Source organism: Rosa rugosa, chromosome 3, assembly GCF_958449725.1.
Source record: "Rosa rugosa chromosome 3, drRosRugo1.1, whole genome shotgun sequence".
NCBI classification, from domain to species: domain Eukaryota; kingdom Viridiplantae; phylum Streptophyta; class Magnoliopsida; order Rosales; family Rosaceae; genus Rosa; species Rosa rugosa.
The window spans coordinates 6,460,190-6,473,295 of record NC_084822.1 but is presented as its reverse complement, the minus strand read 5'-3'; the positions used below and the strand labels follow the sequence as shown (position 1 = coordinate 6,473,295).

At 37.9% G+C, this 13,106-nt stretch overlaps 2 protein-coding genes and 1 long non-coding RNA gene across 3 annotated transcripts; 2 read left to right on the top strand and 1 right to left on the bottom strand.

The window, feature by feature from the left end:
- Positions 1-423: 423 nt before the first annotated feature.
- Positions 424-1,338, bottom strand: LOC133736984 (uncharacterized). Its single transcript, XR_009859775.1, has 3 exons — positions 1,128-1,338; positions 594-675; positions 424-506 (listed from the first exon to the last, which is right to left on the bottom strand). It is a non-coding gene; the product is annotated as an uncharacterized LOC133736984 (long non-coding RNA).
- A 3,330-nt stretch (positions 1,339-4,668) lies between these two features.
- On the top strand, positions 4,669-6,890 carry LOC133741153 (uncharacterized). The gene is made up of 5 exons (XM_062169104.1): positions 4,669-4,816; positions 4,975-5,063; positions 5,614-5,730; positions 5,836-5,908; positions 6,034-6,890. Exons 1-5 carry the CDS (start codon positions 4,814-4,816, stop codon positions 6,460-6,462), a joined length of 711 nt encoding a protein of 236 aa, XP_062025088.1. The 5' UTR covers positions 4,669-4,813; the 3' UTR covers positions 6,463-6,890.
- Positions 6,891-7,690: 800 nt separating this feature from the next.
- On the top strand, positions 7,691-9,490 carry LOC133737099 (RING finger protein ETP1 homolog). The gene is made up of 5 exons (XM_062164721.1): positions 7,691-7,824; positions 8,042-8,167; positions 8,271-8,343; positions 8,417-8,506; positions 8,608-9,490. Exons 1-5 carry the CDS (start codon positions 7,691-7,693, stop codon positions 9,406-9,408), a joined length of 1,224 nt encoding a protein of 407 aa, XP_062020705.1. The 3' UTR covers positions 9,409-9,490.
- Positions 9,491-13,106: the final 3,616 nt, after the last annotated feature.

Genomic DNA, 13,106 nt, shown 5'->3' with positions numbered 1-13,106 from the left:
CATCTATCAAGGAGTCATTGTAAGTCACTTAAGAGGACGTTCGAAAAACGTCCTCTAATATCTATAAGGACGCTCGAAAAACGTCCTCTAATCTAAAAAAAAAACATCATCTAATGTCTTTAAGGACACTAAAAAAACGTCATCTAATGTCTTTAAGGACATTAGAAGAGCGTCCTCTAATGTATATGAGGATACTTTTTAAGTGTCCTTAAATCTAAAAAAAGGGTCATCTAATGTATATTAGGACGCTAAAAAAACGTCCTTATATCTATTATAGAACACAAAAAAAAAATTGTCCTTGAAACGAAAAGAAGACATTTACATACAAATCATCTTTACAATCCCAAAACAAATGTCATTGCATCTATTACTCGTTACAATATACTTGACTACAAGCACATTCCAGTAAGTAATTCCTAGTTAATACTTTCTAATCTTATGTAATCCTAGATGACAATAGACATACATACTTGGCCTAATCTTCAATATATATCTTCAGTCACCATCTGATACAATTGACAAAAACACAAGTGGTTAACAAAGTTTAAGTGTGTAGTTTTAGTGAATACATTCAACAAGAAACTCTAAATTACCTTTCAAATTTTCTTCCTTATGAACTTATGTAATCTAATCTATTCATAGCATGAAGCAACGTACTAATTCAAATCCCTAGACCTGCAATAAAAAAAAATAAACATCAATACACTGGACAAGATACAACAAAAACACAGCATACAAATGTACAGAGCCTTATCTAAACAAAACAAATAGCACAACATTCATTAAATAATGAACAGACACATTCCATTCATGACTCCCAGCAAGCAATAACCAAAGCAACAAATTGAGCTAAACTTAATTAAGTAGTAAACAAAGTAACATTTGTTCATTAAATAATGTACAGACACATTTCATTCATGACTCCCAGCAAGAAATAACCAAAGCAACAAATTGAGCTAAACTTAATTAAGTAGTAAACAAAGTAACATTTGCGAACATAAGTTTGCTTAGAATTTGTAAAGTTTAAAATTTAAAAGAAGTATCAGGGCATGTAAGTGTTCTAATTTTTCTCATAGAAATTTAGACAAAAGAACCCACCAATATTGGAAACACTAGACAAAATTTACCTGATTAATCAAGAAGGGCCTTGTATCTTTATATTTCTATCAAGCTTTTGATCTTTCATTCCCTGTAATTTACATACCCAAAAATCAATAATCTTCTCTTGGAGAGAAGAAGAAACTCAACATCTTTACAGTATCACTCAAATAACAGAGAACTATAAGAAAATATTGAAATTGAAAATATGGTACATGATATTAATTAGATTACCCTATTGTGTTCATAAGTCCATTCAAACTTCAGTACGAACATAAAGACATAAATATATCATTCGTCAACATAGCTAGTGAACATTGCCTACCACAATGATTCAAGCTTTTTACAACAAAATGGAACAAGGTCAATACATAATATACCTCAAAGCTAATGCAATAACCCCAGAAGAAATGAGGCAACCCTGCTGCCACCTGCAGATAAAACAATAACAAAATAGGGTAGAATATACAAGGAAATAGAAAACAAAAATCATATCTCCCACAAATAGTGAAGTTGCTTACATCAAGAAAATTCTAGGGACCATTATCATCCTACACAGACAAATCCCAGTCTTATTTAGATTCTGCATCCAAACCATTGAAACTACCTCTTCTTAACAATGTAGGATACCTAAGTGCACAACGAGTAGAGTACAAGACATCTCAAACAAATAAATAAACTATGCAGATGTAAGAACAAATTAACATGAAAATAAATAAATGAGAGAGTAAGGACCCACCTAGTTGTTATACTTTGAATCTTCTGATTCTTGCCGCTCTTGGTCAATTTTTCAATGAATCTTACAAAATCAGCATACTTTCAGCACCTGAGAAAAGTTAGAGAACTAAACAAACCCTAGATCAGAAGGCCTTTTGGCTCATATAAGAAATTGTTGTGATGCACAAAGTGGGTACCTCTCAAATTGGAGACTTGAGAAAACCGATGACGCTTCTGCTCGGAAGTGTTTTACCCTATTTTGAGCTCCTTAAAATCAATATAACTAACAACAATTTAATAGCCTAATTTTGGACTCATTTCAGAAACAAAAAAAAACAACATACTCAAGAAAGAAAACACTCACCTACACTTGTTCGAATACTAAGAAAAGCGTAAATTGGCAAAATGAGAGATTTTGGCTTACTTGTAGAAGATAAAAGGACTTTACCTCTTCCATAGCTCCAAGACCTTCTTATGAACTCTGAAACTTCTTCATTTAAGTTTCAAGCCAAAACTGAAAAAGGAGAATCTTCCAAGTCTTTCACTCTAAAGATTAAAACTAATCAGAGTTTGTAATTTAAACAACAATTCCAAATAACACATATGCAAGCCCATCTTGAATCTGAATTTGAATTAAATACCTACCCCTTTGAGTGAAAGCCAACCTCTGGAAAATCAACCTCTGAAATTGATCTCTAAAATCAGAACCACTTCAGAGACGAGCCATCTGCTCATGAAAAGCTCTCAGATTTGGTTGGTTTCCAAATTATTTTCTCTTAAAGATTCCATGCCGGTTCAAACCACTTCCAGATTACTACTTTCATACAGGTTGCACAGAAGGTAGATTCAAAATAAAGTAATAACAAGTCATACCCTCGATCTTATCTGTGTGTAAATCAACTGAGAAACCTTATGACTGCATATTACTAAGGTTATACAGTAAGGGAAATCAAGTAAACAGACCTTATTCTAGTTGCTTCCAGGTATACATGGCAGACATAAACAATTGCATAAATTAAAGTCTAAGACTTGCTCGGAAGAACGGAGAAGAAAAACCAATTTTGACAAAACCTAATCTTTGACATGATTACTCTGATTCAGAAGCGAAGCACAGAGACCCATTTCAAAATTGAGGAAAAAAATAGATAGAGAAGTTGGTACCTTTAGAGTAGAGAACTATATAGATCGAAGAAGAAGACTATGCAAGGAACAAAAGCTATAGATCGAAGTCAGTGATTTGCGATGGGTGATTGAGCAGCAGAGCACATCGATAAAACTTGGTTTCTTTTTTTTCTGCTCAAGGAGAAGATACCTGGGTTTGAGTAAATGAACGGGGTGAATTCTAAAGTGAATTTGGCGAGATTCAATGGTGGGAAACTGAAACTCGGAGAGGGAAAATTTGGAGAACCCGGGAAAGTGAAAATTTAGGGTTTTCTTTTTCAATTTTGAAGCAGAGTACTGTGATTTGGGAGACTTATATTTATACCGAGCTTTCTATGTTTGGGTATAAGCGAATCGAACCTGTGATGTTATACCAAACTTGGAGGCGCCTTTGTCTTAATTACGTCCTTGTTTAGCTGGGTGGGTGTCCTTGCTTTCTCTCCGTGTTTTGATAAAAACTGAAACGTCCTAAGTATGATACAAGGACGCATTTTTAAAATGATGTCATTGTATCCAAAACCCATGTGTCCCCAATCTTGTTTTCTGTAGTAGTGAAAGGAAGTCTTGGGTGATGAAATGGAACACCATCCTCACTACAATATTTAATCTACAGTCTAGCTAGATTAATCACTAGCTTGAGAAACGTCAAAAGTTTAACATCCCGGGAAGATCAAATCTTTACAATAAATTATATAACCTGCAAGGATCCCAATATTGCTTTATTAATATGGCTGGGAGAGAAGGACAACATACAGTCGAACACTAATGAGACAGGAGATGCGAATACAGTCAATGGAAAATTTCATTAGCTGTAAGGGAAGAAGCAATTTGCATAGCTGTAAGCAGCTTTAACTTTTATAAGCTAAAAGTTACCTCGGCCTAACTTTTATAAGCTGGTGCCAAATGATTAAACATTTAGGCTTGATTTGGTTCATGGAAATTATAGTTTGTCTCTTGCCTTTCTCATGGGATAGAAAATTTCCATTCCAGTGTCAAGAGACAATTGAAAAGTTGTCAGGCAGTGGTTTCCAATTTGGGATGTAATGTGTTTGGACATGTGTGTGGTGAGGTGATAAGACACTAGACATTTTGTAATTAATGTAATAAATTAATAAAAAAATTAGAATAAAAAATAAATCTCTTGGAGGTATGAGAGGAATCATTTTTTCCATATTTTCCCTTGTCCTGAAAGACTAGTTCCGATTTTCAACCCCTTACCAAACACAACAAATACAAAGTTTTTGTTTCTTGGGCTCTCAAATATGCGAACCAAACTAGACCTACAATAAATTGCTTTATTGAATTTTACCAAATACATTTTATTACTTAACTTATTTATTGTTTAGCTTTTTAAGTAACTTAACTAAGTCCTCCCATAGTCCCCATATATCACCAATAAAATTCACTTTTGATGAATCTCTCATAATCTTACGTAAGGCAATCGTGTCATGTGTGTGGTAGGGCTGGGTAATCAATGGCCATGCAAGAATCAGCCATATTATTATACTTTCTCAGACGACGGAGAATAAACTGCTTTATTGAATTTTACCAAATAAGTTTTGTTACTTAAGTTTTTTTGTTAAGTAACTTTTTAAATAATTTGGTTCAAGTCCCAAAAAATTGGACCTTAGCAGATTTGGAAAAATAAATAACTAAAGCCCAACACTAAATTTGCTGGGTTTTACATGACGCTTTCCTCGCACCTCCAGAACAGGAGAGCAAGGTCAACTGTAAGTCTATGAGGAATTGAGGACCAAGTTTAATTTGGTCGCTTTTTAAGGAAAAAGGTTCCCTCACACCTCCAGAAGAGGAAAGCAAGATCAACAGCAACTTCGCCATGGTAATCAAAGCAGACTCCTTAACTCTTCTTGCTCTTCTCTACAATTTATTCTCTGCAGATTGTCGGATCCCATAAAAGTAACTCTTAACTCTGCCTCTTCTTTTTAAAAGCTTATAATTAATTGCTTCTGTTTTGTTTGGTGGTCGATGATGGTCCAGAGCCAGAGCCAGACACAATGCGCTCACCACCAGGCTTTCGTTTCCTGTGATCTCACTGGCGTTCCCAGCCCTGACACTCCCTGCAAAAGGTTCATCTTCCTCTTTAATATTCCCATGCCATGAGTTACTTTCGATGAATCATCATCATATGCTTTGTTATTGCTTGAGAAGTTGAGATGGAATATTAATTGCCTATTAAGTATTCAGAGCTTGTTTCTCACTTTTCTTTTATTTTTCTTCTCTAAACACATGAACGAAGTTGCCCAACTATTAGTCTATTACTATTGCTCTGAGATTTTCGCTATCCTTATTCATGAGAATGTAGATTCCTTCTTGGAAATATTTATGTTTAAAGCAACTAGCTAAGTCAACTCAGCCAAATTTAGCTTGTTCTTCAAATCCTAGATCTAGGTACATTTATTAGCTTTACACATCTGACCTCTACATTCCCAGAGCCAACAATCTCAATGAAGAATTCCATCTGTTTTTTCTCATTGAACAATATCTTCAAAGTAATTGTTAAAGTGAAAAGCTCTACCAGGATTCTCTACTTATTATACACCATCAAAGTATGAGCACCTGAGTTTGACTCATATACCTCCTGTTACTAATTTGTATAATGGTTTTCATATAGTGTAGATGTCAGCAACCAAAAGAGAATTGGTTTTGTTTGTCCTGCAAGGACATCTTCTGTAGTAGTAGTGTGTATGGACATTTCATTCAGCATTATCAGCATTGTCTTTGTGTCAACTGCAGGTAACCATTACAATATTTTCTACAAATTGCAGGCTCAAGTCCTATCTTTTTCTGCAGTGATTTATTATAATAATGTCTTCTGGTTTTGCTGACCTTTTGAAACAGTAACAAATTAATTTACTGTTGCTCCTGCCGTAAATTTCTAGATGCGGAAGTGATCCAAAAATTATGGGCCAGGGTGAGCTTTTCCCTTCATTTTTGGTTTTAGGTATTGGATGTTGCCAACAGGAGTGGCGATGCCATACTCAGAAATGAAGAGACTCATGTCCACTTTCCATTCGCTCACACATTTTATATTTTTAGGGTCGATCATCTTCATCCAAGCTAGAGAGCATTGATGCAATGATTGGTGATGTTATTGATCTCTTGTCTAAGCCATTTCCTAGCATCAATGTTCATCCACAGTTGGATGCTCAGTCGTTTGGAGGCCAGGATGAGCTTGCATTGGCTGAGGGACTCCGGAAGATCTTTGATTGCGGGTTAAAGGCTCTACCTGATCCCAAAGTGCAAGAAGAGTTTCTCCTTTACTCAGCCACACTGCTATCAGCTGAGTCATGCCCCTCAGAATTGAAGGTTAACCTTTCATCATTCAGGTGCAATCTTTCCGAGGAAACGTCTGCTTTCGTCAATGCTCAAGATGAGTTGAAGGTGGCCTCAGACTTATTAGCCTCAATCACTCAGAAGAAGTTTGTGGTGCGGCAACAAACTTCAAAGTATGATGAGGTGAAGTAAGAAATTGTTGCCTCGGATGAGAAAGTTGCCGACTTCAAGGCGATGATGAAAGAGTTGTAAGAACAAATCAAAAGGTTGGAAGCTTGTTTAGCAACAGAAGAGAGCAACAGGACAAAGATTGATGAGGCTATCGGTTCCATCGAGAAACAAGTCACCACCGCGAGAGATGGATTGGTCTCGGACTTGGCACAAGTGTCTTCCATGGAAGGATCGACCCAAGCAGCTAACGAGTTAGTAGCTGAAAACAGTCGGACTGGGATAACCTAAAGCTTAGTTTTACTAAGTTTGCATGATGCGCTTGGCCTAATTAAGCTGTTGTTTGTATTTTGGTGGGATAACCACAAGTGTCTACATGAATTCATTTAGTAATCACCTTGTTTGGGTTTAATGGAACTCCATTTATTAGTGCACGTTCCAACTTCCATCTCTTTCAAATTTCAATGCATTGAAAACAAAAGCCTTCAGAATCTAAGTGGTCACCTCACAATAACGAAAGCAGCTTTTAATATAGTCTGTCAAAGCGTCAAACAGATAATTGTGCTTCTGAGTTCTGATTATTGACAAGCATGAATATAAGAAGGCACAGCTTGCAAACAAAGGTATACTTTGCATGCAAACAAAGGTATACTTTCCTTGCAAACAAATTTATACATTGTAACTTTGTTCACCATCAAACGAAGTTCAAGTGTGACTGTGTGAGTCTATAATTTGGCCACTTTGGTTTCCTTCAAACCTCCAGAACAGCAAGGTAAACTGCAACTTGGCCATGGTAATCAAAGCTGACTCTAACTCAGGCTTTTCTCTTAAGGTTACCTATCTACAATTTCTTTTCTGCAGATTGCAATAAGTAATTTGGGTTTTGTTTTGTACAGAGCGAGAAACAGTGCGATCATCACTTGGCTTTTTTGTCCTGTGATCTCACTGGCGTTCCCAGCCCTGACACTCCTTGCAAAAGGTTCATCTTCATCCATCTTTTATTAGTGTCGTCTGAAATTTCTATACTGCCATGCCATGAGTTGTTTTCTCTAATCGTCATCCTATGCTTTTCTATTTCTTGAGCCTTGAGATTGAATAATTGTTTGGTATCTCCGAAAGCAAGATTCCCAATTGATCATTCCACTTCAATGCTGCAGTAGAAATGATTGTTTTCCTATAAAAGCCATCCTTTAAGAATATTGTCTATTCAGAGTTTGTTTCATTTTTTCTTTTTTCCTCTCAAAACCCATGAATGAAGTTCCCAACTGTTACTGTTGCTATGAGATTTTCGCCATCCTTTTCATGTAAAAGTAGATTCCTTCTTGGAAGTATTTGTGCTTGCATTAGCAAAGCAACTGGCTATGTCACCTCAGCCAACAATGTGCAGTTAGCTTTGCAAATTTACATTTAAATTAGAGCAATGAATTGGAAACAGTTTTGATGAAAGAAGGAATTCAGTGTTTTTCTCATTGAACATAATCTTTAAATAGTTATAGTAAAAAGCTCTAGGACGATTCTCTACTCTTAAATCACCAAAATATGAGTACCTGAGTTTGAAGAATACCTCGTATTACTAATTTGTACAACATTTTTCATACTGTAGATGTCAGAATCCCAAGAATAATTGGTTTTGTTTGTCTTGTAAGGACGTCCTCTGTGGTCGTTCTTTTTCGGGACATATTGATAAGCATTATCAGGAGACAAAGCATTGTCTTTGTGTCAGCTGCAGGTAACCATTACAATGTTTTCTACAAATTACAGGCTCAAGTCTTTCTTTTTCTGCAGTGATTCAATATGAATATGTCTTCTGTTTTGCTCATCTTTTGAAACAGTACCAAATTAATTCTCTGTTTCTCCTGCCGTAACTTTCTAGATGCTCAAGTGATCCAACAATTGTGGGCCAAGGTGAACTTTTCCCTTAATTTTTGGTTTCATGTATCATCTTTCTAATAACTCATACACGTACTTGCATTTTTAGAGTCGATCATCTTCAGCCAAGCTCGAGAGCATTGATGCAATGGTTGTTGATGTTACTGATCTCTTGTCCAAGCCATTTCCTACCATCAATGTTCAACCCAAGTTGCAAGAAGAGTTTCTCCTTTACTCAGCCACGCTGCTATCAGCCGAGTCATGCCCATCAGAATTGAAGGTTAACCTTTCATCATTCAGAATCTCAGATGTAATCTTTCGGAAGAAACCTCTGCTTTCATTAAAGCTCAAGATGAGTTGAAGGTGGCCTCAGAGTTATCAGCCTCGATTACCCAGAAGTTGTTTGTGGTGAGGCAACAAACTTCGAAGTATGATGAGGTAAAGAAAGAAATGATTGCCTCAGACGAGAAAGTTGCCAACTATAAGTCCACGATCAAAGAGTTGGAGGCACAAATCAAAGGGTTGGAAGCTTGTTTAGCCACAGAAGTAAACAACAGGAAAAAGATTGATGAGGTTATCGATTCGATCGAGACACAATTCACTACTGCGAGAGATGGACTGGTCTCGGGCTTGGCACAAGTATCTTCCATGGAGGGAACGACCCAAGCCGCTTACCAGTTAGTAACTCGAAAACAGTCGCACTGGGATAACCTAAAGATTATGTTTACTAGGTTTGCAATTGCAAACGCCACCATGAGTCGACATCCTAGTGTGAAGTGGGCTCAGCAGCTTGATACGCTTTACATCACTATTGAGTTGCCTGATGCCCAGGATGTAAAGCTTACACTGGAGCCTGAAGGAAAGTTTCTATTCTCTGCTACAGCTGGAGCAGAAAAGACACCTTATGTAGTTGATCTTGATCTCTATGACAAGATTGATGTAAATGAGAGTAGGTATAGTGTTGGCTCGAGAAATATCTGTCACCTAGTGAAAAAAGCTGAAAATAAATGGTGGAGCAGATTGATAAAACAAGAAGGAAAAGCTCCTGGGTTCTTGAAAGTTGATTGGGATAATTGGGAAGATGAGCAAGTCCATGAATGAATGAAAGAGCCTTAATGCTCACTCATGGAATAAAACGTCTAAAGCTCATATATACTCGTTCTATTATAGTCAGAGTAACTTATTGCCTTAATGAGTACTATGACAAGACTAAAAAAGTCAAATTTGAATTATGCTCATATTGATGCAATGTATTCTAACTTTCGCAAAGTTATGAATCTAGAGCTCTTATCGAGCGTATATGAAATTATCATTTACACAAATTGGTATTTATGACTAAGTATGCCATACTTCAATGCTCGGAATATTGTACAAATTGTTGTAGGAGAATTGTAATTGTATTTATCATTGATAATAGGAGCCCTTTAAATAGGGAGTTACAAGGTATACAAAAGGTAATAGAATCCGAATACAATTGAATACCTAGAATACTTTCCTATTACAACTCTAAACCCTAGTTTGTAGAGGCACACATTATGTCGACATCCTTCAACACTCCCCCTTGTGCCGCTCAAACTTGGCGATGACGCTTTGATTGTTGCCTCGTTAAAAACCTTGCCAGGTAACAAAAACCCTGTGGGACAAAAATAACCCTGGTCGAAGGACAAAAAGAGCACAACACGTCATTCACTCTTCGAGATCTAACATGTAGACATCATACCTCCCCCTGATGTCCATATCTCCCCCTGATTGCTACAATCATAGGAGTTCAGATAACTTTTTCAATCCGATGCTCTTCACATGTTTCTCGAATGTGGATTTTGGTAACGACTTAGTAAATAAGTCCGCTACATTATCCTCTGATCGGATTTGGTTCACTTCAATATTTAGAAGTGCTTGTTGTCATTTTGATGGAGGGGAGGAGGAGCACGGAAGGTGGCATTTTGCCTTGTGGGGTCCGATCCCACACTTCCGTTATCTATTTTCTCTGTAGGGATAGAACAAGCCCATATCAATCGTACCTCTCAAATATCGAAAGATTGTCTTTATACCAATCTAATGGCGTTGCGTTGGCGCGGGACTATATCTAGCCAACAAGCCAACAAGTTCATAACAATTGAGGTGTCCGGTCATGTATTGTGCTAAGTACAATAATGCGCCTATTGTACATAAGTAAACACTTCTGCTATTAACATGTCTTCGTCATCATCCCTGGGACGAAACGGATCCCTTTTAGGGCCAAGACTACGGACGACCATGGGAGTGCATCTTTGACTTTATCAAAATGCCTAAGCATCTATTGACACGGTATACAAAACCGTGTTCTCCCAAGGTCCTTCCTCTCAAACTCGGATTTCAGGTGTTCAGCGGTTTTCCTTAACTCACAAGGGTTCCAATTATGTTTATCAACATAAACCGCGACAATTGCAAATCCGGAACTTGTCATGGAAACGCGTGGGCATAGTTCATCATATCCCTTCCCAATCAAGTAGTCACTTTAGTGAGCGTTTCAACCTCGTTGCAAACGCGCTCCGTGGTCTAGAGCCACTTGACTTGGGTAAATGAAGTTCACAAGAACCTTCATTATATTCCGTATCTAGATCCCCATAAAGATACGTAGTGACCACATTTGTAAGCTGCATGTTCAGTTTATTTGGAAACTACCAAACTGACAAGGTAGTGGAGTGCAATGACATCCATTACGAGAGAATATATATTCTCGTAGTCGATTCCAGGGCGTTGTGAGAAACCTTGCGCCATAAGGCGAGATTACCATCTCCTTTTTTCGTCACGCTATCTAACGAAGACCTATTAATGTCAACAGGTTTTATGTTAGGAGGTGTTGGCATCTCAGGCCCGAAATCCTTCCTCTTCGTTAGTGAATCCAATTCAACCTGGATCACATCTTTCCATTTAGGCCAATTTTCTCTACGTTGGCATTCTTCAACGGAGTACGGTTCGATGTCATTGGTCTCAATAATTCCACGTCCTCATGTACACTAGTGTAGTTCGTAGAGATCTCTATATTCTCAGGAATTGGTTCTAACATTGAGGCGTCCCCCAACGATGTCTCTTGGACATAACCACAATCCAAAATATTCTCATGAGACGGATTTTGAGTATCAATGATCAATGGATCAAGTTGTGCCAAACTCGCTCTCTTCTTAGGGCGAGAATCCATCGAACCTATGGGTCTCCTACGCTCTCTAGCGGAACCCATGGCCTATGACGCCATTATGCCACCTTGTGGCGTCACCATACCACCATCCATGGTGGTGGTGCCGTACCCATCTTCTTTGGGTGACACCATGTCCTCTTGTGGGGACATCAATCCTTGCAGGCATGTTTGCAGCAGGTATATGTGATCTCGTCACTTTTAGGGGATCAAGATGAGACATAGTGGGGACAGACCACTGTCGTTCCTGTTGAACATTGACGTTCTAATCTCCCCCTAACGACGGGAAGACTGTCTCATCAAAGTGACAATGACTCAAATCCAGCGAAATAGAGATCGCCTGTCAAGGGTTCTACGTAGCGGACTTATATATATATGCATTCGTTGCAATGACTCATGTTGATGCGCTGTGGCAGCGCAATTGGCACATAAACCGCACACTCAAATATGCATAAGTACGAGATATTAGACCCGAACCCAGTCACTAGCTGTAACGCAAATAAAAGTTGAGTGGCTGCTATGAGTCGTAGACGAATTAGCATAGCTGCATGCGATATTGCATAACCCAAGCGGAAATATTGGTGCGCATTACCAAAGTCTGGGCTACCATCGTAGTCTTTTAATGGTGGCTTTTCCGCCAGACCAATTGGGTGTGTACATGGGAATACGATACTTGATATCAATACCCAATGATATGCAATAGTCATCGAAAATTTTCGATGTAAACTCTCTAGCATTATCAAGTCAAATTGACTGAATGAGATGATCTGGGTAGTGAGCCCGTAGCCATATGTTATGTGCTAGGAGTGTAGTATAAGCAGCATTACGAGTGGATAATGGCACAACACGTGACCAGCGTGTTTGCGTATCAACCAACACCATAAAACATCTATACGGTCCGTAAGTTGGTTGATCAAATCCATAGAATTCCCTTAGATTCTTTGTAAGAATGGAATTATTTCCTCAATCTCCTTAGCATAGGATGGTCTCAATCCTAAATAACAGGCTTTACAGAACGAAACATGGGCCTTATAATCAACCAATGAAGGTTTTGGTTAAGCCACAATGGACTTGAGAAGTAGGGAGAGGAGTTGAATAAGGGTTTATGGCGTCAATGCCATGTATTTGCCACAGGGGGTAGGCGGCGTCGACCATATGTAGCCGGTCTTTGCACAATCATGGCACCATGTGGTGCATGTGCAGCTCCTCGAACCAATTCTTGGTTCTTACTTTTCTTCGTTCTGAAAATGGATGTCCGTGTAAAGTCTTTAATACACGGATCATCATGTCAAAGACTATATGTGTCAGAATCCCATAAGTCGTCTCTCATGACATGGTTGGATTCAATAACTCGAATAGTGGTTGCATACAACCCACTAGAGCGACACATAAGTTTCTCTAATACTCGTTTATGTCCATAGTCATTAGAGGTGATGCAAATGAACTCTGTCCATTCTCATAATGTGTTTCCACATGAAAACCATTGGCTCTTATATAATAAAGTTCGAATTAAGGTATGTCCAAGACATTAAGTAAAAGAATTGACACTTTATTAATAGCCAATGATTACATCAAAGTTTCCAAAATCTAATCCAAAATAAAATCAAACTAAGACACATTGTAG